Here is a 24,578-nt window from a genome sequence, read left to right as displayed (position 1 = left end):
GCTAGACAAAAGGGTTTTCCGTTTTGGAGGCGCTTCGCAAAACGAATTTCCCTATGGGCTTGCTTCGCAAGACGAAATGTCTTGCGAGTTTTTCCGACTTTTTTTTTCCTCCCCCCCCCTTTTTCTAAGCCGCTAAGCCGCTTATCTGCTTATCCGCTAAGCTGATAAGCCGCTAAAAGCCGCTAAGACGCTAATAGCGCTAATCCGCTAAGACGTCAATGGGCTTGTTTCGCAAGACGAAAAAACTGCTAGACGAAGAGAATCGCGGAACGGATTCTTTTCGTCTTGCGAGGCACCACTGTATTAAAAACTGGCAGTGATCTACTCATTGTCGTTGGATGGACCAACGAAATTTTTTTGGAAAGCAAAAGTTGCTGAGCCTTGCCCCCCCACAACAAAAAATCCTGGCTACGCCCATGACTGAGAGTCCAGCCCCTTCATTTTAGAGTAAGGAGGGATCAAATTCTTAACCAGCCTCCCACATATTAAGCAATTCAACAAGCAGATAGCTGATTTGAGGGTTGTTGTTGTTGTTTAGTCGTTTAGTCGTGTCTGACTCTTCGTGACCCCATGGACCAGAGCATGCCAGGCACTCCTGTCTTCCACTGCCTCCCGCAGTTTAGTCAGACTCATGTTTGTAGCTTTGAGAACACTGTCCAACCATCTCGTCCTCTGTCCTCCCCTTCTCCTTGTGCCCTCCATCTTTCCCAACATCAGGGTCTTTTCCAGGGAGAGTTACAGATAGGTAGCCGTGTTGGTCTGCCATAGTCAAAACAAAAAAAATTCCTTCCAGTAGCACCTTAAAGACCAACTAAGTCAGTTCTTGGTATGAGCTTTCGTGTGCATGCACACTTCTGAAGGTATCTGAAGAAGTGTGCATGCACACAAAAGCTCATACCAAGAACTGACTTAGTTGGTCTTTAAGGTGCTACTGGAAGGAATTTTTTTTGTTTTTTCCAGGGAGTCTTCTCTTCTCATGAGGTGGCCAAAGTATTGGAGCCTCAGCTTCACGATCTGTCCTTCCAGTGAGCACTCAGGGCTGATTTCCTTAAGAATGGATGTGTTTGATCTTCTTGCAGTCCATGGGACTCTCAAGAGTCTCCTCCAGCACCATAATTCAAAAGCATCAATTCTTCGGCGATCAGCCTTCTTTATGGTCCAGCTCTCACTTCCATACATCACTACTGGGAAAACAATAGCTTTAACTATACGGACCTTTGTTGGCAAGGTGATGTCTCTGCTGTCTAGGTTTGCCATCGCCTTTCTCCCAAGGAGCAGGCGTCTTTAATTTCGTGACTGCTGTCACCATCTGCAGTGATCATGGAGCCCAAGAAAGTAAAATCTCTCACTGCCTCCATTTCTTCCCCTTCTATTTGCCAGGAGGTGATGGGACCAGTGGCCATGATCTTCGTTTTTTTGATGTTGAGCTTCAGACCATATTTTGCGCTCTCCTCTTTCACCCTCATTAAAAGGTTCTTTAATTCCTCCTCACTTTCTGCCATCAAGATTGTGTCATCTGCATATCTGAGGTTGTTGATATTTGAGGGTATGTTACTTCAAATGGGCAGTGACTTGCCCATTAGGCACTGTTTTACTGGGCTGAACAGCAAAAACCACACTCTTGGAAAAGTCCCATTTCCCCAAAACATTAAATCCACATTTTCCTCATAGGGGAAAAAATACAGCATATATTTTTTTATTGGTTCGCATTTTTACACACTCTTTGAAATAATTAACAAAAAATCAATAAGGACCTGCTAACATCTCCAAAATGGAAATAATAGTTTTGTTAGAGGAATCTTCCTGTAGAGTAGGTTAGTATAAATATGTTAACCGCATACGCCAAGATAAAAATGTTAAAATCAGACACCGCAAACCTAGGCTCACCACCTATTATTTTTTTCACTTCTCCCCGTTTTAAAATAAAACATTAAATATTTTAAGTTTAGGTTTCCTTTCCCAGCAAAGGATATTTGTGGAGTTTGCCCACCATCACTTTAGTTATGCAATTAGAAATAAAAACTTTATGGGGTAAGGGAGGGGAGGAAAACTAACTAATGTTTATGTTCTTGAACACGTTCCAAAAGAAATTATTTCTGCAAATTCCATTTCACCAGAAATAGGTTGTGGAGCAGCAAAAGCTACTACCTCCTGGGCTGGGTACAACTGGGTACAGTCCATTCAAAATCAAGTCCCACTGAAACCAACGGCAGAGAGTTAATGGCACCCTTGAAATATTCTCCCATTTTGCAACTGAATGCATGAGCTCTTGCACATGGAAGTAGTTTAGGAAGAGGATCTGGGTATGTAACCACGCAGGATATAAAGCTACAATGGACTTGCAAAACAATTCTTTTGCTTCCTTTCCATTTGCTACCGGCAAATAAGTCCTAGTAAGTAGGCAAGAGTCAGATCTTTGCTAAAAGTGCAAGGCAGCAACATAACTCTGGATAACAGGGATGCAAGTTCACGTTGCCTTCCTCCAGAATACAGTACAGGAACTTTGGATACCAGATTTCATTTATTTTTAAGTGTAAGCTTCTGTTTTGCTGCAAGGAAGAGGGCATCCTGGAATAGGGTTGTCCCCTCCCCACTTGCTCCGCTAGGCAGGTCAATGTGCAAATTGGATATCACCACCTCACTTAGGAGCGTGGTCTTTCTTCCCAGTTCTCTCCTGCCTAGCTTTCCGCGCAGGGCGGGTGACAGGGGTTCCTGTCCTCCCATTGCCTGAGAAGAAGAGGTCTCCACAAATTCGTTCAAATTAGAGCAGCCAAATATGTCTTTTTCAGCGTCTCAAGCTGCTGGACGGCTTTTCTCAGCGGGTTCTTCAGATGGGGAGTTTGGGGAACCAAAAGTCGCTTCCCACAATACAGGCTTGCTCACTGGACGAAAAACGTCCAAACATGGGGGGAACAGGATGGTTGCAAACTGGTTCCTAACGTCGGGACAGGCGCTCCCTCAGGAATAGTCCTGTCTGTGAGTCTGGAGGGGCATCAAATAGTAGCCACTTAATTTTGCTTAGACGTTGCAGGGCATCTGAGATACCATTTCAACCCATCCCTAGACCAGTGTTTCCCAACCTTGGGTCTCCAGCTGCTTTTGGACTACAACTCCCATCATCCCTAGCTAGCAGTACCAGTGGTCAGGGATGGTGGGAAATGTAGTCCGAAAACAGCTAGAGACCAAAGGTTGGGAAACACTGCCCTAGACTAATTCAGATTCTTAGGCTGCCATGTGTGGTCACCAGATTACGAAAGGTGTTGATGAAACCTGCCTCACCAGGTAATAAAACACCTCACCCCTCTAGGCTGGTGTCACAGAGGAGGAAGTCCAGAAGCCCCTTCAGTCCTCAGATTTCAAGAGGAAACAGCCTTCCAGCCAAAGAAGCTTAACTATCAGGAAGAAGCATAAGGTGCTCCAAACCTACTGCAAACCAGCACACAGAAACATGCTTTGATCTGCAGAGGATACGTCATGAGATTCTGCGTCCCCTTGCATCCTGAAACAGCCGGGCTGCTGCTGCACGGAGAACATCCAGGCTGAAGGCTCAAGCGAGGGTTTCCTCCAGCAGAGCCGAAAGAGTTCTAGTTTCGAGACTCCGAAGAAGTCGGGCTGCGGACCGTCGACATCAGGTGAGACTTGTAGGTCTTGCTCAGGCCGGTCATCCAGAATTTCAGCAGCTTCACGTTGTCCTCTTCGGCCGCTCCCAAGATGCTCAGCAGCTTCTGGGTGTCTTCTTTCGGCCTGCTGTCCACTTTCGTGAATTTGAAGAGGACCTTCACTTTGCTGCAGAGGGAAAACGGAAAGTTCATACGCAGCCAACACTTTGCATAGTGGAATGCCGTATAATTTCCTGTCTCTAAACATCTGAAGGCAGCTACATACTGGGAAGATTTTTAATGTTTAATTGTTTTTATATAAGTTGGAAGCTGCCCAGTGTGGCTGGGGAAACCCAGCCAGATGGGCAGGGTATAAAGAATATTATTATTATTATTATTATTATTATTATTATTATTATTATTATGCTGAGGCTAAAGCCTCTGAACACCCATTGCCATGAATCAGAAGCAGGAGAAATTTCTGTTGCATTCAGGTTGTTGCTTGCAGGCTTCCCAAAGGCATAGCTGTCAACTTCCAGATTTGAAAATAAGGGATCAGCAGCCTCGAAAATAAGGGATCAGCAGCCTCACCTGTCCCGGGGACAGTCTACGGGGTATCTAACAATCCGGGACAGCAGCGGGAAGCGGCGCTGAAATAAGGGAATTTCCTGCCATAAAAGGGAAGGCCGACAGCTATGCCCAAAGGCCTTTGACTGGCCACTAAGAAAAGAAGGTGCTGGGCTTAAGACAGGGCTCTGGCCTAATCCAGCAAGTTTTCTCAAGGCCCCTGGACACTTACTTCATCCACTCCTCCTTAAGGCAGACAAGGCATTGGTCCACCACGTCCACAGAGAGGTTCTGGTTCGTCAGGGCTGCTTCAATCTTGTTCAAGATGGTGGGACCAACTGGAACCGGAAAGTAAAATACTTAGCTGTGCTGCAGTATTAAGTGCTCTGGAAGCAGGCAGTGCAGCACTGGGGGAAACTACGTAGTTTCAAAATTTCTATCACACACAGGTAGCAACCTCCTCAAAATCCACCTTGCCCTTTGGCACAAACCCATGGCTTGCACTGTCTTACTATAAGGGTCATTAATCCAACCCCTGCAACACAGGAATCTCAACATGCGGTCCCCCATCCCATTTGAAACCATACCGGACCCTGCTTAGCTTTGCAAATGTGCTAGCAGTTTTACTGCTGCCCCAAACTGCCATGCAGATACTGTATTTTTCTGTGTTAAAAAAATTAAAAGGACCCCTGACCGTTAGGTCCAGTCACGGACGACTCTGGGGTTGCGGCGCTCATCTCGCTTTATTGGCCGAGGGAGCCGGCGTACAGCTTCTGGGTCATGTGGCCAGCATGACTAAGCCGCTTCTGGCGAACAAGAGCAGCGCACGGAAACGCCATTTACCTTCCCACCGGAGTGGTACCTATTTATCTACTTGCACTTTGACGTGCTTTCAAACTGCTAGGTGGGCAGGAGCAGGGACCGAACAATAGGAGCTCACCCAGTCGCGGGGATTCGAACCGCCAACCTTCTGATCGGCAAGCCCTAGGCTCTGTGGTTTAGACCATAGTGCCACCCATGTCCTTTTCCGTGTTTAAGACGAGGATATTTTATTAAAATATTATACATGGATAGTGGAGAGGTGCGATTGGTGGCTGCTGCAAGCAGGATATTGTCCGTGGCGTTTTTGCGGGTGATTGGTGGGTGCTGGCTATTGGTTTCTCTGGCAATTGGGCAGGCGATTGGTGCTTGCTTTCAGCAAGCTTGCAGACGATTGGTGGCATCGCCAATGTGTGTGCAATTGGCTGCTGCATTCCTGCAGGTGAGCGATTTTCGGCAAACCTCCCCCCCCCCCAAGAAAGCTCAACAACTCTGGGCATTCTCCCTCCTCCCATTTTCTCTATTTGGAGTCTTATACATGGGGGCATCTTATGCACGGAAAAGTATGGTATTTCATGCCACAAATTTTGACATCTTTCCGCAGGGCCTGCAAGACAGAGCTGTTCCACCAGGCCTTTGACCGAGGCACAGTCTGACCCCCTCCTTTGGTAATCCCCACAGAACTCTGGCCCAATGGTTGCCATTCATTTGATTCTGAATTGATTTCAGAATGAAGTGATTTTAGAATGTATTTCAATTAATTGATTGTGATTTTATGTAAACTGTGTTACTTTTACTGTTGTTAGCCGCTCTGAGCCCGGCCTCAGCTGGGGAGGGTGGGATATAAAAATATTATTATTATTATTATTATTATTATTATTTATTATTAAACACGACTTCTCTTTTTGCATACCTAATTCCTCTCCTCCTCCCTCCCCTAAAACAAACAACAACATGGTAGGTGTCTCTGATTTATTGTAGTGACAGCCATTTCAACGTGGCTACCACAAAGGACTCTGTTCTTGTTATGGCACGCTACGTACCTCTGTCTGCTGCCACGGGGCTCCCGCTTGTGACCACAAATTCGTATTTGCTGAGAGGCTGCTCATCGTCAAACAAGACAGGGTAGAGGCTTGACCGCGTGGCTGTGCGGACTTCCACAAGGACGGTGAACTCTAAAAGGGAAAGAAAGCCCACACTAGAGTTTTGCAAACAGTAACTCACCACAGTGCAGCCTTTGAGACACGTCCCTAAATTAGTCACAAGATAATTAGTTACCACACCGAAAGACAGTGCAGTAGAATGGTTAGAGCAGGCATGGGAAACCAGGAGCCTTCCAGATTCTGGACTGCTACTCTAATCAGCATGTCGTGTCCAACGTTAATCACAAGAGGAGACCCACTGAAATCAATGGACAGGAATGCTAATGACTAGTGCTGGATTCAGCCCAGAGATTGTGCAGGAAAATAAAGTAAAATAAAATCTACCATTGAAAGCTTTATCCTGATGGGGTAGCGAGCAAAGAAAAGCAAAGAAGCAACTGGAGAGGAATAGTGCCCATGGCGGTCTCTCAACATTGCAAGTGTACCACAAGCAGGACCGGATTGAGGTTTGATGAGGCCCTAAGCTACTGAAGGTAATGGGGCCCTTTATATGTCCAGCTGTCCTTTGTCAACAACAAATTGTCGCTGTTTTTTGTGTTGAATATACAGTGGTGCCCCGCAAGACGAATGCCTCGCAAGACGGAAAACTCGCTAGATGAAAGAGTTTTCCGTTTTGGAGGTGCTTCGCAAAACGAATTTCCTATGGGCTTGCTTCGCAAGACGAAAATGTATTGCGAGTTCCTGCGGGGTTTCCCCCCCCCCCTTTTCCTAAGCCGCTTATCCGCTAAGCCGCTAAAAGCCGCTAAACCTCTAATAGCGCTAATCCGCTAAGCCGTCAATGGGCTTGCTTCGCAAGACGAAAAAACCGCTAGACGAAGAGACTCGCGGAACGGATTCTTTTCGTCTTGTGAGGCACACTGTATGCTATATGGTAATTTATGGACCTAATAGGTATCTAAGGGTGGCGTGGTGGTCTAAACCACAGAGCCTAGGGCTTGCCGATCAGAGGGTCGGCGGTTCAAATCCCCGCAACGGGGTGAGCTCCCGTTCCTCGGTCCCAGCTCCTGCCCACTTAGCAGTTCGAAAGCACGTCAAAGTACAAGTAGATAAATAGGTACCACTCTGGCGGGAAGGTGTTTCTGTGCGCTGCTCTGGTTCACCAGAAGCAGCTTAGTCGTGCTGGCCACATGACCTGAAAAAACTATCTGCGGACAAACGCTGGCTCCCTCGGCCAGTAAAGCGAGATGAGCTCTGCAACCCTGGAGTTGTCCGCGACTAGACCTAATGTCAGGGATACCTTAACCTTTAATAGGTATCTAAAGCCATTTGCACATAACAAATAGGAGCCTACACAACACAAAGCACTGTTGCTGTATGTAGGTTTTATTTTATTTGTTTTTTATCTTATATTTTGGAAATGTACATCCAATTTCCCCCCCCCCCTTTAAATTTTTTGGGAGTCCCCAAGAGAGTGGGGCCCTAAGCTATAGCTTCTTTAGCTTATACGTAAATCCAGCACTGACCACAAGCCACAAAATATGCCCCCCCCCCCCGCCTACCTGCTCCTTTTGACTGGAGACACCAGGATCTGACACTCTCCACCTTCTGCCTACAAGGAATGTACTCTACCGCTGAACTACCGCTTTATTCTTTCTTGCTGGCTCAACTGTCCTTCACCCACACTAATCCCCAAGGCACCTTGCGAACAAATCAGTAAAACACAGATGAAACTGATACGTATTTTCGGCGGCCACTCCATCTCTAGTTCCAGTCAAACACCCCCAATTCCCAATTATTCTGATGAGAGTTTTAGTTGAGCTGCGATAATGATAAAGCACGGGGCCAAAGAGGTTATATATATATTTTTTTTAAAAAAAAAAAAGCTGAGCAAAGTTGAAATGATCTGCAAGAGGGTGAGGATCTGCCACATACGATTCAGAAAGGCAGTGTGATGCAGTGGTTAGCGTGTCTGGCTAGGACCTGGGAGACCCGGGTTCAAATTCCCCACTTTGCCAGGAAACTCACGGGGCCTTCTTGGCAGTGGCGCCTTCTCTGTGGAACGCCCTCCCATCCGGTGTCAAGGAGATAAATAAATACAGTCATATCTTGGGTTACAGACACTTCAGGTTGTGTTTTTTCGGGTTACGGGCGCGCCAAAACCCAGAAGTACTAGAACGGGTTACTTCCAGGTTTCGGCGGTTGCGCATGCGCAGAAGCACTAAATCGCTCTTTGCGCATGCGCAGAAGCGCCGAATCGCAACCAGCGCATGCACAGACGTGCTGCTGCGGGTTGCGAACGTGCATCTCGCACGGATCACATTCGCAACCCAAGGCGTCCACTGTATACGACTTTTAGAAGCCACCTGAAGGCAGCCCAGTATTGGGAAGTTTTTGATGTTTGACATTTCTGTATGTGCTGGAAGCTGACCCAAGAAAAAGGGAAGAAGTTAAGGTGCTCTTACCAGATGACAGAATGTGGGGCGGGATCTGCACGTGGGGAGCGAGGCCCAGAAAGTTGCACCGATAAGCCTCCTCGTATTTGTCGCTGTAGGGGATGATCCGAACGCAGCCAATGGGCAGCATGGTCTGGCGACGGAAAGGCAGCAGGGTGAGAACCCGCCCCAGGCACAGGTTTCGCTCTCGCAACCCACAGCGCTGCCCAGGGCAAGTCGGCAGCAGGCTGGAAGGGGACAAGGGCTCTCTGCCTGCCCCGCCCCCTCCTGTGACATCAGGGCAGCCCAGCCAATCACCGCCAGACACCTCTCCGCCCCCAAGATGAATGGGCCCAGACAGTGGCGTAGCGTTGGTTGTCAGCATCCGGGGCAAGGCAAGTAATTTGCGCCCCCTAACCCGTGGATTTGCGCCCCCTAACCCGTGGATTTGCGCCCCCTAACCCTAACCCCCAGATGTTGCGCCCGGTGCGGCTGGCCCCCCCTGCACCCCCCACGCTACGCCACTGGGCCCGGGTGACTGAGAGCAGACACGGCTCTGGCGAAAGGGCGGTAGCTCAGTCGTAGAGCACCTGCTCTGCATTCGGAAGGTCCCGGGTTCGAATCCTGACATCTCCCTGCAGGGCTGGGAATTTCTGAAGTCCCACAGAGCCCCTGCCTTTCAGTGCAGGCAATATCCAGGTGCACCGAGGGTTTGATAAGGCAGATTCTTAGGTTCCTACCCGAAGGACGTCGAAGGCGGACTGGACAAGGTCTGTGTCCCGTGCTTTCCAAATGACCTGGTTCCCCATGAGCACATGCCACGCCAACATGCGGAAGGCAGAAGGCCCCAGAACCTAAAATTAAAGCGGGGGAAATGATGTAAAGATTACCATCCATTCTTTTAACGCACCCTCTCAAGCTTCATACAGGGGTCAGCAAACTTTTTCAGCAGGGGGCCGGTCTACATTCCCTCAGACCTTGTGGGGGCCAGACTATATTTTTTTTGGGGGGGGGGAATGAACGAATTCCTATGCCCCACAAATCACCCAGAGATGCATTTTAAATAAAAGCACACATTCCACTCATGGAAAAACACGCTGATTCCTGGAACATCCGCGGAACAGATTTAGAGGGCGATTGGGCCAGATCCGGCCCCCGGGCCTTAGTTTGCCTACCCGTGCTTCAACCAGTCATCTTTCCACTGCGGCCTTCAAACTCAGCTGCCTATGTTCTGAAAACACTATCCCTTTGGCTTACTGTTGTTATGAATTTAGAATACAGGCAGAATCTTTAAACGCCCTGCATTTATAGGGGCGGGGGCGGGGCATGGCAAAAGTGGGTGGAGCCACATTGCCTGATGAGGAGCGGTTGAAGGAACTGGGTGTTTATCCTAGAAAAGAGGAGACTGAGAGGAGATAGGATAGCCATCTTCAAATATCTCAAGGGCTGTCCCATGAAAGAGGGAGCAACCTTGCTTTCGCCTGCTCTGGAGGGCAGGACTCAAACCAGTGGCTTGAGGTTACAAGGAAGGAGATTCCGACTAAACATCTGAAAGAATGACGGTATGAACTGTATGGCAGGGGAATGGACATCCTCGGGAGGTGGATTCTCCTTCTTTGGAGGTGTTTAAACAGAGTTTGGATGGCCATTTGCTATGGATGCTTTAGTTGAGATTCCTGAATTACAGAGGGTTGGACTACATGACTCTCTTTTATACAGACGAACGCCTCGCAAGACGGAAAACTCGCTAGACGAAAGAGTTTTCCGTTTTGGAGGTGCTTCGCAAAACGAATTTCCTTATGGGCTTGCTTCGCAAGACGAAAATGTCTTGCGAGTTCCTGCGTTTTTTTTTTCCTTTCCCCCCCCTTTTTCTAAGCCGCTTATCCGCTAAGCCGATAAGCCGCTAAAAGCCGCTAAACCACTAATAGCGCTAATCCACTAAGCCGGCAATGGGCTTGCTTCGCAAGACGAAAAAACCACTAGACGAAGAGACTCGCGGAACGGATTCTTTTCGTCTTGCGAGGCACCACTGTATATACAATTGATTTTTGCAGTTTCAATTTGACATACAATAAGCAAAAGGAAAGTAAACAAACACAATAAAAACATGAAATCCCCTTTGACTTTCCTCCCCGCCCCCTTTGTGGGGATACTCATATAACGATTTCCCCTCTGCTTCTCTTCCGTAACTCTATTACGATCAACCCTTTGCCAATCCATGGTTCCAATCTTCGGCCAAACTTACCAGTGAATGTCACTGTTTACAATAATTTTTCAAACAGATCATAAACTTTCCCTATTCTTTTTTTAAATTTTGCCTCTTCCTGGTTTACTAATTCTTCCTGTTAAGTTTGGCCATTTCAGTATACAGTCATACCTCAGGTTACAGACGCTTCAGGTTGAGTTTCGGACCCACCGAAACCCAGAAGTACCGGAATGGGTTACTTCCGGGTTTCGGTGGTCACGCATGCGCAGAAGCGCTAAATTGCGCTTTGCGCATGAGCACCGCTGCGGATTATGAACGTGCATCCCGCACGGATCACATTCACAACCCGAGCGTCCACTGTAGTTCATCAAATTTTATCTGCCACTCTTACTTGGATGGAATTATTCCTTCTTTATAATAATAGTAATTTATTATTTTTACCCCACCCTTCCGGCAGGGTTTCCCCAGCCACTCTGGGCGGCTTCCAACAAAACACTAAAATACAATAACCTATTAAACGTTAAAAGCTTCCCTAAACATCTCTGGCCTAGCAGAATATGGGAATAAACAGTTTCATCTGATCAGATGGACTAGACAACTCTTGGGGTCCCTTCCAACCTCGTAATTCTATGATTCTATGAAACTTTTTAAAAAACCTCATGCTGGCCCCAGGTCAGCACCCCACCTGTACCTGTCTGAGGTGCCGGAGGGACCGGAAGCCCTGGTTCCGGGATGCCATGTTCCAGTTGCTGCAGTCCAAGGTGAGGGAGGAGTCCGTGGGGCTTTTGACAAGCTCTCGGGATTCCCGAGCGTCACCCTGGCTTGGAGCTTTCCCTTCCTCCTCCTCAGAGTTGTCCCAGCCTTCTGATTCTTCCTCAAGATCTCCAGGAGAAAGAGAGAAAGGCCTTAAGGAAGGAAATACCATTTCTATGCTCCTTCTGAAGAGGAAAGGAGCCGTTTGCATACATGCATTAAGCAGTGAGTGTGGTACTAAGCTGGTGCTAAGAAAACACAAAGAAAGTCGTGTGAGGGTGTTTGGGGAAGAAAGAAGGAGACGGGTGAGAGAAAGAGATGGGGGTCTAGTGGGGTAGGAGAACTGGTGGGGGAGGAAATCACATTTGGTAACCAATGTGTCCCTTTGGTATTAGATAGTACATGGGTAAAAAGGTAAAGGGACCCCTGACTGTTAGGTCCAGTCGTGGCCGACTCTGGGATTGCGGCGCTCATCTCGTTTTACTGGCCGAGGGAGCCGGCGTACAGCTTCCGGGTCATGTGGCCAGCATGACTAAGTCACTTCTGGCGAACCAGAGCAGCGCACGGAAATGCCATTTACCTTCCCGCCAGAGTGGTACCTATTTATCTACTTGCACTTTGACATGCTTTCGAGCTGCTAGGTTGGCAGGAGCTGGGACAGAGCAACGGGAGCTCACCCCGTTGCGGGGATTCAAACCGCCGACCTTCTGATCGGCAAGTCCTAGGCTTGGTGGTTTAGACCACAGCGCCACCCGCGTCCCTAGTACATGGGTAGGCAAGTCCAAAAAGCTTGGGATACAAATTTTCCCGGCCCTTTAGCAGCTATGGCAGCTCAGTTCATTCTAGAAGCGTATACTCGATTCTGACCAAACTAAGCCTCCTAGAGCAAAATATACCTCACGGGGCCTAGTTTCGTGAAAATCAAGTTAATGCTAAAAAACATTACTTCTGATAGATGAGCCCCCTAACCACTAGAGGACCGTGAAAATGTGTCTCTCAGGCTTTTTAGACTCATTTCCCCATCTCCCCAAGGGTGCATTCATTACCAAATGCGAAATATATCGGCATTATTTTCAGCTCACCTGCTGCACTAGTGAGAGAAAGCGTGTGTGTGTGCATGATGTGAGTGAGAGACAAGACAAGGAAAGGTGAGATATACCGTATTTTTCCGTGTAAAAGACACCCCCATGTATAAGAGGGCCCCCAGTTTGGGGGACTTCAAATTAAGAAAACACCCCCTCAGCACGACCCATGCATAAGACGAGCCCCAATTTCAAACCTATTTTTTTTGGTAAAAAAACCCCTAGTCTTATACATGGAAAAATACAGTACATCCAATATATACATAAAATCAATATATAAACCCCGCAAGGTAAGAGGTAAAGATCCAACATGGACTTGAGGCCGGAGTTTCCCAGTCCAAGTTCAGCACTCATTCCTCCCAAAAAAATTTGGGGGGTGGATGGGGCTGTCAGTTTGCATTTCTTAGAGTATTGATCTGATGTGCAGAGATCTTTCCTATTCTGATTAATTCAAGAGGGTTCTGGAAGCTTTTTGTGTGAAAGAAGCAGAATGTTCGTGATGTTTGGGTTATTCCTTCAGAGAAGCTGAGTACAGCCAGCTTAAATTGATTATCTCTTTCTGTCAAGGTTATGCTGAGTATAAAAGGCCTGAAGGAGCCTGGGTTTCACTCTTTCTATCTCTCTTCCTTCTGGTGTGGTGTTCTGTATATAGTGTTAAGGTTTAGACTTAGTTCAAGTTAAGTCTGCTGCAACTGGATTTCTTACGGACAGGGCCAGTCTTGATTGTATTGGATTTGTGACCATGACTGCTCATTTGTCTTCAGTACCAAGTAAAAGCTCTGCTGGATGAAATACAATTGTCTCTGGTCTATTTTGGGGGAATCCTGCAACGTGTTTTAAGTTTTTACTCTGCTAACTGTACGTTGAGGTTCTGTTCTGGATCAGTGTTGAGTAGAACTGCATGACAACTGCTCCTCCACCCAACACTTTTTCCAACTCAAGCAGCCGTAAGCCTTACCAGCCAATTTCTCCATCTGAACAAGGGTATCCTCTGTGGGCGCACCTTCCAGAAGCTTCTCCGTCAGTCTGCTGCCACATGCCTTCAGGAGCCTGAGGAAGCGAGAAAGGACCCCGGATTTAAGTAAAGATGGCACAGCAAAAATGTCACCTCTATGTATCAGCTGCTGGCGGGCAACGGTTTCAAGTCCTTCCGACAAATGTCTAGTTGGTGTTGATGGTGGTGCTGACCTTTAAAGCCCTAAACGGCGTCGGTCCTGTATACCTGAAGGAGCGTCTCCACCCCCATCGTTCAGCCACTGAGGTCCAGCTCCGAGTGCCTTCTGGCTGTTCCCTCCCTGCGAGAAGTGAGGTTACAAGGGAACCAGGCAGAGGGCCTTCTTGGTGGTGGCACCTGCCCTGTGGAAAGCCCTTCCTTCAGATGTGAAGGAAATAAGCAGCTATCTTATCTTTAAAAGACGTCTGAAGGCAGCCCTGTTTAGGGAAGTTTTTAATATTTAATGCTGTATTGTTTTTAACACTCGATTGGAAGCCGCCCAGAGTGGCTGGGGAAACTCAGCCAGATGGGCGGGGTATAAATAATAAGTTGTTGTTGTTGTTGTTGTTGTTGTTGTTGTTATGGGAAGCAGACTCCGCGGATCCTCAGGTCTGATCCGGCGCAGAGTCCGTTACAAATTAATTGAGACTTAATCAATGCAACAGAATCCAAGGAAGTTGAATATTCAACCAAGATCTTTCCTTGAAGTTTAAGCACAGCTGTCATGCTACGTGAGCAGGGCCGGACTGAGGTTTGATGAGGCCCTAAGCTGCTGAAGGTAATGGGGCCCTTTCTATGTCCAGATGTCCTTTGTCAACAACAAATGGTCGCTGTTTTTTGTGTTGAATATTTGCCCTATGGTAATTTATGGACCTGATAGGCATCTAAAGCCGTTTGCACTTACTGCCCTGCAACCAGTCCATGCAGAATGGAGGCACCCTATATATAGAAAGGAGCAAACCAGTGATATTTCAGGGAGCAGGCTAGCAGGCGGGGCCCATGACTTACATCATAGGAGCCTACACAACACAAACCACTGTTGCTGTATATTTGTTTTTTATCTTGCATTTTGGAAATGGACATCCAGGTTTTATTTTCCTTAAAAAAATTTGGGGGGGGGGCCAAGATAGTGGGGCCCTAAGCTACAGCTTGTTTAGCTTATACATAAATCCAGCACTGTACTTGAGAGACACACAAAGTGGGTTACCAAGCAAAGGACGTGTGGAGGCAGGCCCACAGGTTCTCGTCGTTCGTCAGAGAGGTGAGGGAACGAGCGGCGTTTCCGTTCCGCTGGTGCAGGAAAGGCGTAAACGCCGTGTTCATGCGCTGCGCCCGCTGGGGGCATCCATACTGCTCAGCTTCAAAGACCTGCAGGACAGACGAGCGAGAATGAAGACGCACTGCCCGTGGCTTGCTGTAAAACTGGACAACAACTTAGTAATGGAGGGAATGGAAATTAAAGAAGAGAAGATGTGGCAACAGGAGGAAGAGATGGGCATATGTTTGCAACAGGAGTGGGAAACCTGATTTGAAGAAATTATATTAAAGTAATTTGAACGGATTTGTAATAATTTGGAAAATTAATTAAAAAATTATATTTAAAAACAGAATGAAAATGCACTGAACCCTTTTGTTTTGTTTTCGTTTTTTTAAAAATAAATTTTATTAGTATTTTCCACACAACAACAACATAAAAAATAACAATACACAAAACACAAAAACCGACATTCAAAAAAACAAAAACCAAAGTTAATAATATAAACACTAAAAAGAAAAACAAACATGGACTTCCACCAATCCCACAGCACCTCCTTTACCTCTCATTGTGTCTTCCTGTTTTCCTGATCATCTCTATCCAGATATAAATCCCTATCAGCATCCAGATAAATCCCTCTTTCTTATCCTTTCACTTCACAAGGTTATTCCAGACTCAGCCAGATGCTTCTAAGGTAGCACTGAACCCTTTTGTAATTCCATCCTTTCCCTCTTTTCTTTTATTATTGACTCAGTAACCTGAGTATGATTGTTTTAATTTTTAAAATTTATTTATACTCTACATTTTTCCCTGCTGGGAACCTGAGGCGGCTTTTAGGAACACCTAAATGCATAGGGGAAGGGGGAAGACTACCATAATTAACCAAAAAAAAAACCCAAACAATTGCACATTAACAAAATGAAAACTACATATAAAAGTAGAGTATGAGTCTCAGGGTTGTGGGTTCGAGTCTCACGTTGGGTGAAAGATTCCTACATTGCAGGGGGTTGGACTGGATGACCCTTGTGGCCCCTTCAAACTCTACAATTCTATGAATACCTTTTGGATGCATACAGATAACTGCAATGAAAACAGAATGGCATCAGCCAGCCCTTTCACTAAAAGCAGTCAGTTCCCAAAAGCCCGTTGAAATGAGAAAGTCTTTGAAGGACAACTAATAACAACAACAACAATTTATTATTTGTACCCCACCCTTCTGGCTGGGTCTCCCCAGCCACTCTGGGTGGCTTCCAACAAAGATTAAAAATACATTAAAATGTCACACATTAAAAACTTCCCTGAATAGGGCTGCCTTCAGATGTTTTCTAAAAGTCTGGTAGTTGTTGTTCTCTTTGACATCTGATGGGAGGGAGTTCCACAGGGCGGGCGCCACCACCGAGAAGGCCCTCTGCCTGGTTCCCTGTCACTTGGCTTCTCGCAATGAGGGAACTGCCAGAAGGCCCTCGGAGCTGGACCTCAGTGTCCGGGCTGAACGATGGGGGTGGAGACGCTCCTTCAGGTATACTGGGGTGAAGCCGTTTAGGGCTTTAAAGGTCAGCACCAACACTTTGAACTGAGCTTGGAAACATAGTCAAATCTCTCTAGGGAGGGAGTTCCAAAGTCTGGGAGCAGGCACCAAAAAGGCCCTCAGTATAGCTATATCTTATACCAAGTTGGAGGAGCTGGGTCTGTTTAGCCTGGAAAAGAGGAGACTGAGAGCAGATAGGGTAGCCATCTTCAAATAACTCCAGGGTTGTCACACGAAAGAGGGAACAAGCTTGTTTTCTCCTACTCTGGAGGGTAGGACTCGAATCAGTGGCTTCAAGTTACAAGAAAGGAGAGTCCAGCTAAACATCAGGAATAACCTTCTGGCAGTAATAGCTGTTCAACAGTGGAACTGTCTCCCTCAGAAAGTGGTGGATTCTACTTCCTTGGAGGTTTTAAGGCAGAGGTTGGCTGGCCATCCGCCATGGATGCTTTAGCTGAGATTCCTGCATTGCAAGGGGTTAGACTAGATGACCACTGGGCTCTACTGTAGATAACTCTACAATTCCATGATGCTATGGCTCCCTTTTTCAGCAATCGTGACAACTTCTCCCTTTTCTGAAACTAATTTTTCTTCCATTTCTCTTTTCAGCAAACTGCTTCTCCTTATTAAAATTCAATTGAATCGATGAGCCTATTGATGAATTACCTCTCAAAGTATCACCCATACATGAAGTTGCAGGCAAGATTTAAAATATTAGCAGTGAGGCACATACCTCCCCATGTGGTGGAAGTGCCCCAAAATCCAACTATTCTGGACAACACCCATACGAGAAATAAGTAAAATAACCAAGCAAGTATTAGAAACCACCCCAGAATTGGCCTTACTAAACATCTTCCAAGACAATAATGCCCACTTACACCACAAAGAACTCATAACCCACCTACTCTCAGCAACCAAAAACATCATAGCCAGACACTGGAGAGACCTGTCAGGAGTAAGCATGGACCAATGGTACCAAATAATATGGGAAACAGCCATGGACCAATGGTACCAAATAATATGGGAAACTAGAAAAACCAACCAATAAACTGAAACTGACACGGGGAAAAATAGAAGACGACACCTTCACCCTGGTATGGCTCCCCTTTATCGCACACACAGCCCAACAAGACGACAAAAATCCACCAACAGAATACGAATCAATATGGCTAACCTGATCCAAAACACCCACCTACCCAACTCACACATGAAAACAAAGACCACCACAGCCAACCACAAATGAACAACCACATCCTAGGCCAACCCCAACCTCTCTCACCACCACAGGAACACGAGTGAACAGCAAAGAACCTGCACAAGCAACGCTGACACCAAACCCTACATATAATACAGTGGTACCTCGCAAGACGAATGCCTCGTAAGACGAAAAACGCGCAAGACGAAAGGGTTTTTCGTTTTTTGAGTTGCTTCGCAAGACGATTTTCCCTATGGGCTTGCTTCGCAAGACGAAAACGTCTTGCGAGTTTGTTTCCTTTTTCTTACAGCAGCTAATACCCAGGGAATCCGCGCTCCGCAAGATGAAAAAATCGCAAGACGAAACAACTTGGAGAACGAATTAATTTCGTCTTGCGAGGCACCACTGTAAGTAAAATAGAAACATCACCACCTCACCACACCTATCTTCCCCCCACCTCTTTCCCCCTTTTCTTCCTAATGTCTCAACAAATGAAACTGATTTGTAAAAATGTTACATGAAAAAAAAAATATGAGAGAGAGAGACATTGCACACACTTTTGTAAATCAAGAAAATCTTAAATAAATAAATAAATTAGCAATGGATTACAGAAAGAACCAACAATAGTGAAGTTTAGATAATAAAAACACGTGCATTGTAAAACAGCTAATAAAAATGATGTTTGAATATATGCTGCAAGCCGCCCAGAGTGACTGGGGAAACCCAGCCAGATAGGCAGGGTATAAAAAAAATATCAAATTATTATTATTATTAAAGAAATAAAAAACAAACACCAGGAATGTAGGGGTGGGAAGATAAGGAAGTTATGTTTGGGGGGAAAGGGTTTTGTATATGACAATAAATGTTCTGGAATATTTTTGGAGATTTAATAAAAATGATATTTTAAAAATCCAATGAAAAATATTTGGGAGAAACAGCAGTGACCCGCAAGCATGCTCCCACCTTGAGCGCTTTGCCCTGAAGCTCGTCGATGATGCCTCTGACTTTGCCCAGCAGGAAAGGCCAGGAGTTTATGAGGTAGATGCGGTCCATCATGATGGCAATGATGCTATACCAGCGCTGGAAGCCGCGCGCCAAGCTGTCTTTGATGAAGAAGGTGTGGCTGAAGACGAAGCCGTGCTGCTCGTCGCCAAAGAAGATGGGGCCTTCGCGTCCCGGGCAGACCTGGAAACGAGAGCAAACTAACACTAGAACCCGCGGACATGCAATGGAGCTGAGCACTGGAAGGTTCAGGACACATACGAGGAAGTACCGTTTTGACCCGAATATAAGCCGCACTTTCCCCCCAAATTCCTTTTTTTTTAAAAAAAAAAAATTATTGATTTTAACATATAAATTATAAAATGTACCACAAAACTTATCACTTATACAATCCTTTTAGACTTCCATCAGCACCTCTGATGATCCACCGTTTTAACCACTTCTTATGCATTTCTTAACTTTATATTGCCTTTACATCTCTTGACAAATCATCCTTCCCCTTCTCCATTTTTGCAATACTTCCAATAATACTCCTCACAAAACTTCTTGCAAACCTACAAACGTCGTCTGATCTTCACAAATACTTTTCAAATAGTCCATAAATTTACTCCAGTCTTCCGTGAATTTCTGGCCCCGCCGGTTTCGAATCCTTCCTGTTAGTTTATCTAGTTCTGCATAGTCCATTAACTTCATCCTCCATTCTTCAATCGTCGGTAATTCTTCTTGCTTCCATTTTTGGGCCAGTAATATTCTTGCTGCTGTTCTTGCATATAAAAAGAGCTTATATTCCTTTCTATTTCTTTCCCCCCAAATTCCTATCGTGAAAAGTTAAAGTGTGGCAGCTCCTCCCCCCCCCCCCGAGAACAGCCCGGGAGTGTGGGGCAATGGCGCCCATCCCGTCCATGGCTCCCAAGCCTCCCCCAAGCTGCCAAATTTTAAAGGTGCGGCTTACTTGCAGGTGCGGCTTATATTTGGGCCAATATGGTACTTGTTTATGCAGTGCGGTTCATCTGTGGAACTTCCTGCCACAGGAGACAGTGATGGCTACCAACCAGGGCAATAGGACCAGGCAAGTTCATGGGGGAGAGAGCTTGCAGCGTTTGGGACTTTTCAGTTCAGAGAAAAGGCAAATAAGAGGCGACATGATAAAAGTTTTTAAAATTATACATGGCAAGGAGAAAGTAGATGCATAATTTTTCCCTTCCTCCCTCATAACACTAGAACTTGAGAACATCCAAAGAAGACTTAGGACAGATAAAAGAAAATATTTTTTCATGCAGCACACAGGTGCTCAACCACTGATCACCTCCCCAAACAGTGTGTGAGGGAGATTTGATTTGATTCATTTTATTTCTAGGCGGCTTTCATTCAAATGAATCCCAAAGCGGTTTGCAAACAATAAATAACAACATGGTAAACCAGAATAAAAAAAGGTAAAGGGACCCTTGACCACTAGGTCCAGTTGTGACCGACTCTGGGGTTGCGGCGCTCATCTCGCTTTATTGGCCGAGGGAGCCGGTGTACAGCTTCCAGGTCATGTGGCCAGCATGACTAAGCCGCTTCTGGCGAACCAGAGCAGTGCACGGAAACGCCGTTTACCTTCCCGCCAGAGCGGTACCTATTTATCTACATGCACTTTGATGTGCTTTCGAACTGCTAGGTTGGCAGGAGCTGGGACCGAGCAACGGGAGCTCACCCCATCGCTGGGATTCGAACTGCCGACCTTCTGATTGGCAAGCCCTAGGCTCTGTGGTTTAACCCACAGCGCCACCCGCGTCCAAACCAGAATAGAACATCACAAATACAGCATAAATCATATAAAATAATGAACAAATCACCAATCCGACAATTACCATCTATAAAACAGCAACTGAAAAATAAAATATGTTTACACCATTACAACAAAAGTCGTATTATATGATTAACAAATCAATACGGCATTTCTAATCTGTAAAACAATATTAACAACTTAACAAAATAGCAAGTTTTTTTTTAAAAAAGCTAAGCACTCTTCAAGTTCATACACACTCTCATTACCCAGAATCTTCCACTCTGTTTGGCTCATTAAAATACACATAAAATACACATAATTCAGGTTGTTAAGCCAGAGGATGCTTCTGGCAATTATTTGCATGGTATATGGCTCACCTCACAGCTGAGGCTGCGGACGCAGGCCTGGCGCACGATGCTGAAGAGCTGCGGGTGGTTTGGGTGCTGGTGGCTGACGTATTTGATGGAGGTCTCTTTGTCATGGCTGACGTAGCCCGGGTGCCCTGCAGGCAGAGAGCGACACCCCTGGTGGCGGAAAGAGAAGCCGGAGTTAGTGTATGTCAGGGACCATGCTGAGAAGGGATGCACTGAGGAGGAGGGGTAGGAGCCTCCCCCTCCCCCTGCTCCTGATCCGGATAACTGAATCTTCCCAGGAGCAGGAGGACAGTATAGATTTGGAACAGCGGCTTGCAGAGGGACACAGATCAGAAGGCAGAAGCTGGGAAATACTGGATGGGGAACAGCTAGGAGAAGAGACACTGGAAGAGAGAGCGTTAACAGATTCACAGTCTCTGGGCAGCATTCACACCCCCTTCTCCAAAGTCACGGAGAGCTCAGAAAGTGGCAGAACAGAAAGCACAGAGGGTACGAGCTCAGATTACAAGACATAGGAGTGACATAGATTAAGGGTGTGTGATCCTTAATTGGGTGCACCGCCATTCTAGGAGATGTATTCTTTGTTCTCTCACTGTAATTATTAAAGTTTCTAACTGGTAAGAAGACTCCTTTTCCTTTGTTCTGCTTATCTACTGCCACGGGGGGAGGAAGCCCTGAAGACTGACACTGTTGGAACACCACAGGGAAATCTATTTCCTTCTTTAGGTAAGGGGTGGTGAGGAGCCTCTTAGATGGTTTCCCATAATAGCTGCAGCCCATTTAAAGGAGCCTAAGAACCTTGAGCTGTGATAATGGGTCTTGCTTGCCTGGTTAGAGGGACGCGGGTGGTGCTGTGGTCTAAACCACAGAGCCTAGAGCTTGCTAATCAGAAGGTTGGCGGTTCGAATCCCCGCGACAGGGTGAGCTCCCGTTGCTCGGTCCCAGCTCCTGCCAACTTAGCAGTTCGAAAGCACGTGCAAGTAGATAAATAGGTACTGCTCTGGCAGGAAGGGAAATGGCATTTCTGTGCGCTGCTCTGGTTCGCCAGAAGCGGCTTAGTCATGCTGGCCACATGACCCGGAAGCTGTCTGCGGACAAACGCCGGCTCCCTCGGCCTATAGAGCGAGATGAGCGCTGCAACCCCAGAGTCGTCTGCGATTGGACCTAATGATCAGGGGTCCCTTTACCTGGTTAGACAAGTGGAGGAAGGAACCTCTCAACTTTTACGTGGCTGGAATATAGAGCACCGTTCACAAGGCAAGCGTCAAGCACAAAGCTCCATCCACTTTTGCCTTGCATATGGCCCCCCGAAAGTCATTTGTGAGGGAATGCGGACCTTCAGCTGAGAAAGGTCCCCACTCCTGATCTAGACACGATAAGGGCATGAGAAATCCATTTGTGTCACAAAGGATTTATCATGGGGTGCAAATTAGTTTTTGGGCCCAATTCAAAGTGTTGGTTTTTCACCTATAAAGCCTTATAGCCTCAGGACCCCAATACCGCAAGGACCATCTCTCCCCATATGAACCGACCAGACCCTGCAATCAACATCTGAGGCCCTTTCCACGTGCCCCCTTCTTAGGAGGTCCAGAGGATAGAAACACGAGAACAGGCCTTTTCAGTGGTGGCTCCCCGCTTGTGGAATGCTGCCCCAGGGAGGTTCTCCTGGCACCATCACTGCATATCTTTAGGCGCCAGGCAGAAACATTTATTTTCCACCAGGCCTTTAGCTTTCAATTATCTATGGTGGGTGGGATGTTATAATCTAGGGCTGCCATACATTCGGAATTTCTCAGACATAGCCGGAATTATTCAGTCGAAAATGGCGTCCAGGTGGAATTTTCAGAAAACGGCAAAAAATATCCGGGCGTATGGCAGCCCATATTGGAAGTGTTGATTTTTCTGGTGATTTTCCTAAAAAAATAGGTAAAAAAAACTTTTTTTGGGGGGGGGGAGATTTTGCAAAATAAAAGCTACTATTACGACAACTGTATTATAATCCAGCTTTTTAAAAGCAGAATTGTCTTTTGCTTTTGTTTTTCAATGCTGGTTTCAAAATACGAGTTTGCTTGTTTCTCCATTCCAAGTCACTTTTGAGTTACTATGGTTAAAGAACGACCAATAAATTTAATAAATAATGGCAACAAATCCTCCAAGTATTTGCACAGGAGTAATTTCCACAGTGCTTGAAGGTGAAGACACAGAGTCTTCCACTGACACTTCCATTCTGGTGCAAGAGAAGCTCACGGTCTCAAATCTACTCGCCTCGCACATGTCTGACTTCTTTGGCCCTGGGCTGCTGGAGTCTGCGCTGGCACCTTCCGCCGGGCTGTGGGACCGGATCCTGCTGCTCATCTGAATGCCTCCTTCCTCCTCTTCTGCCTGCTCGCTTGGCCCGGGGCTGTCTCCGCTGCCTGCCCCTTGCGGAAGAGGCGAGTGCAAGACCTCCGTGCAAAAGAGGGTGCGAGGCCCGTGCAACTCGCAAAAGTGACAAAGCACAACAATGGCGTTCATTGCGGCTCCCCGGCAGGAATCCCTGGAGAATCAAGAGAGAGGCACAGATCTCAAACACAGCCTTTCCAGAACCTGTGCCTCAAAAAAGAACCCACTCACATTTCTGGAGGAGTAAAGAGTAGCATTTTCCGCACTCTGCTCCCTGAAAAACTGGCAAACCCTCCCCTAGTATGCCCTATATTTAATATATTATTTCTAATATTTATATCCCGCCTTTCTACAAGGAATAAGGTAGCTGCCAACATGAAAACATAACAGACAAAGCTCCTTGATAGTGGAGTGGGGTGAACTCACATAAATTGATATCAAGATGGTATACAGTGGTACCTCGGGTTAAGTACTTAATTCGTTCCAGAGGTCCGTTCTTAACCTGGCACTGTTCTTAACCTGAAGCACTTTAGCTAATGGGGTCTCCTGCTGCTGCTGCGCCGCCGGAGCCCGATTTCTGTTCTTATCCTGAAGCAAAGTTCTTAACCTGAAGCACTATTTCTGGCTTAGTGGAGTGTGTAACCTGAAGCGTATGTAACCTAAAGCATATGTAACCGAAGGTACCAGTGTACATGATTCTCCCACCTCCATTTCCTCTTCACAACAACCCTGTGAAGTAGGCTGGAACACCGGAGCTGGTCCTAAGGTCAGCTGTAAGTTACACAGCTGAGCAAGGACTCGAACCCTCATCTCCCCAGTCCTTGCCCAACCCTGCAACTCCTATGCAGCACTGCCTCCCAGTACAAAATGAAACCGCATTGCTTAAAGACGTAATCTAAAAACTGCAGTCAAAGGGCATTATAGCTGGCTAGCTATAGCACCAGGCACCTCTTGGCGGCCAATCCAGCAAGTCTTCCCCCAAGACTTGCCCTTCCCTGTCTGGAGTCTGTAAAAGCTCCTCCATCTTCTCACCCATTAGCTCTTCCCCTTCGTGTGTTTCCTCCCCCTGGGCAGCTAGGCAGGAGCAGACCTCCCTGTTGAGCTGCGACCTGTTTCAATATCATTTCTGGTTGCTTGTTAGCTTTTAACAGCATAATAAGCCAATGCAAGCGAGTCAAAAGTGCAGCACAGGGAAGTTTTAAAAATGCATAAATTCTGGAGTGGGGACTCCCCATCCTGCTTGCCTTGAGGTCTAAACATGCTCGCTCCTTCTCTCTGCAGGAAACTTGAGCTTAACACGCATCCAAAGAAACACCCCCAACCCACCGTCCCTAGCCATGCTCTGACATTCCCAAGCATTCCCCCAAGACCTTACCCCTTCGTTCCCTCCGCAGGTGCAAAACCAAGCTCCTAGTCCTGAGTGAGGTCGGCTTCTATCGCGGGTCTAGGGACAACATTCTAACCCTGGCTTCCGCCAACCTTCTATGCGCATGCGCAGCTGTCCAGCCTTCTGGTC

The 24,578-nt window shown here is 46.7% G+C and overlaps 1 protein-coding gene across 1 annotated transcript; it reads right to left on the bottom strand.

Annotated features, from left to right (window-relative positions):
* Window positions 1–1,668: 1,668 nt before the first annotated feature.
* FLCN (folliculin) lies at window positions 1,669–24,576 on the bottom strand. Its single transcript, XM_081840170.1, has 12 exons — window positions 24,438–24,576; window positions 22,946–23,216; window positions 20,684–20,830; window positions 18,497–18,718; window positions 14,763–14,923; window positions 13,520–13,611; window positions 11,418–11,608; window positions 9,261–9,374; window positions 8,551–8,674; window positions 6,029–6,160; window positions 4,399–4,504; window positions 1,669–3,786 (listed from the first exon to the last, which is right to left on the bottom strand). The coding sequence occupies exons 2-12, from the start codon at window positions 23,192–23,194 to the stop codon at window positions 3,585–3,587; spliced, it is 1,740 nt and encodes a 579-aa protein (XP_081696296.1). The 5' UTR covers window positions 23,195–23,216; window positions 24,438–24,576; the 3' UTR covers window positions 1,669–3,584.
* Between the last annotated feature and the right edge of the window lie 2 nt (window positions 24,577–24,578).

This window comes from Podarcis erhardii, assembly GCF_964252035.2.
Source record: "Podarcis erhardii genome assembly, chromosome: 14".
NCBI classification, from domain to species: domain Eukaryota; kingdom Metazoa; phylum Chordata; class Lepidosauria; order Squamata; family Lacertidae; genus Podarcis; species Podarcis erhardii.
Note: the sequence above shows the minus strand (reverse complement) of the source record. Positions and strands in the feature narration are given on the sequence as shown.

Bases quoted from the DNA above. Each gene is read 5' to 3' on its own strand.
- FLCN (XM_081840170.1), bottom strand. From the start codon at position 23,194: ATGAACGCCATTGTTGTGCTTTGTCACTTTTGCGAGTTGCACGGGCCT. The intron at 8,675-9,260 runs GTAGGAACCTAA...TTCCGTCGCCAG, and splicing joins CCGCCTTCGACGTCCTTCGG to ACCATGCTGCCCATTGGCTG. The intron at 3,787-4,398 runs GTAAGTGTCCAG...TTCCCTCTGCAG, and splicing joins CTTAAGGAGGAGTGGATGAA to CAAAGTGAAGGTCCTCTTCA.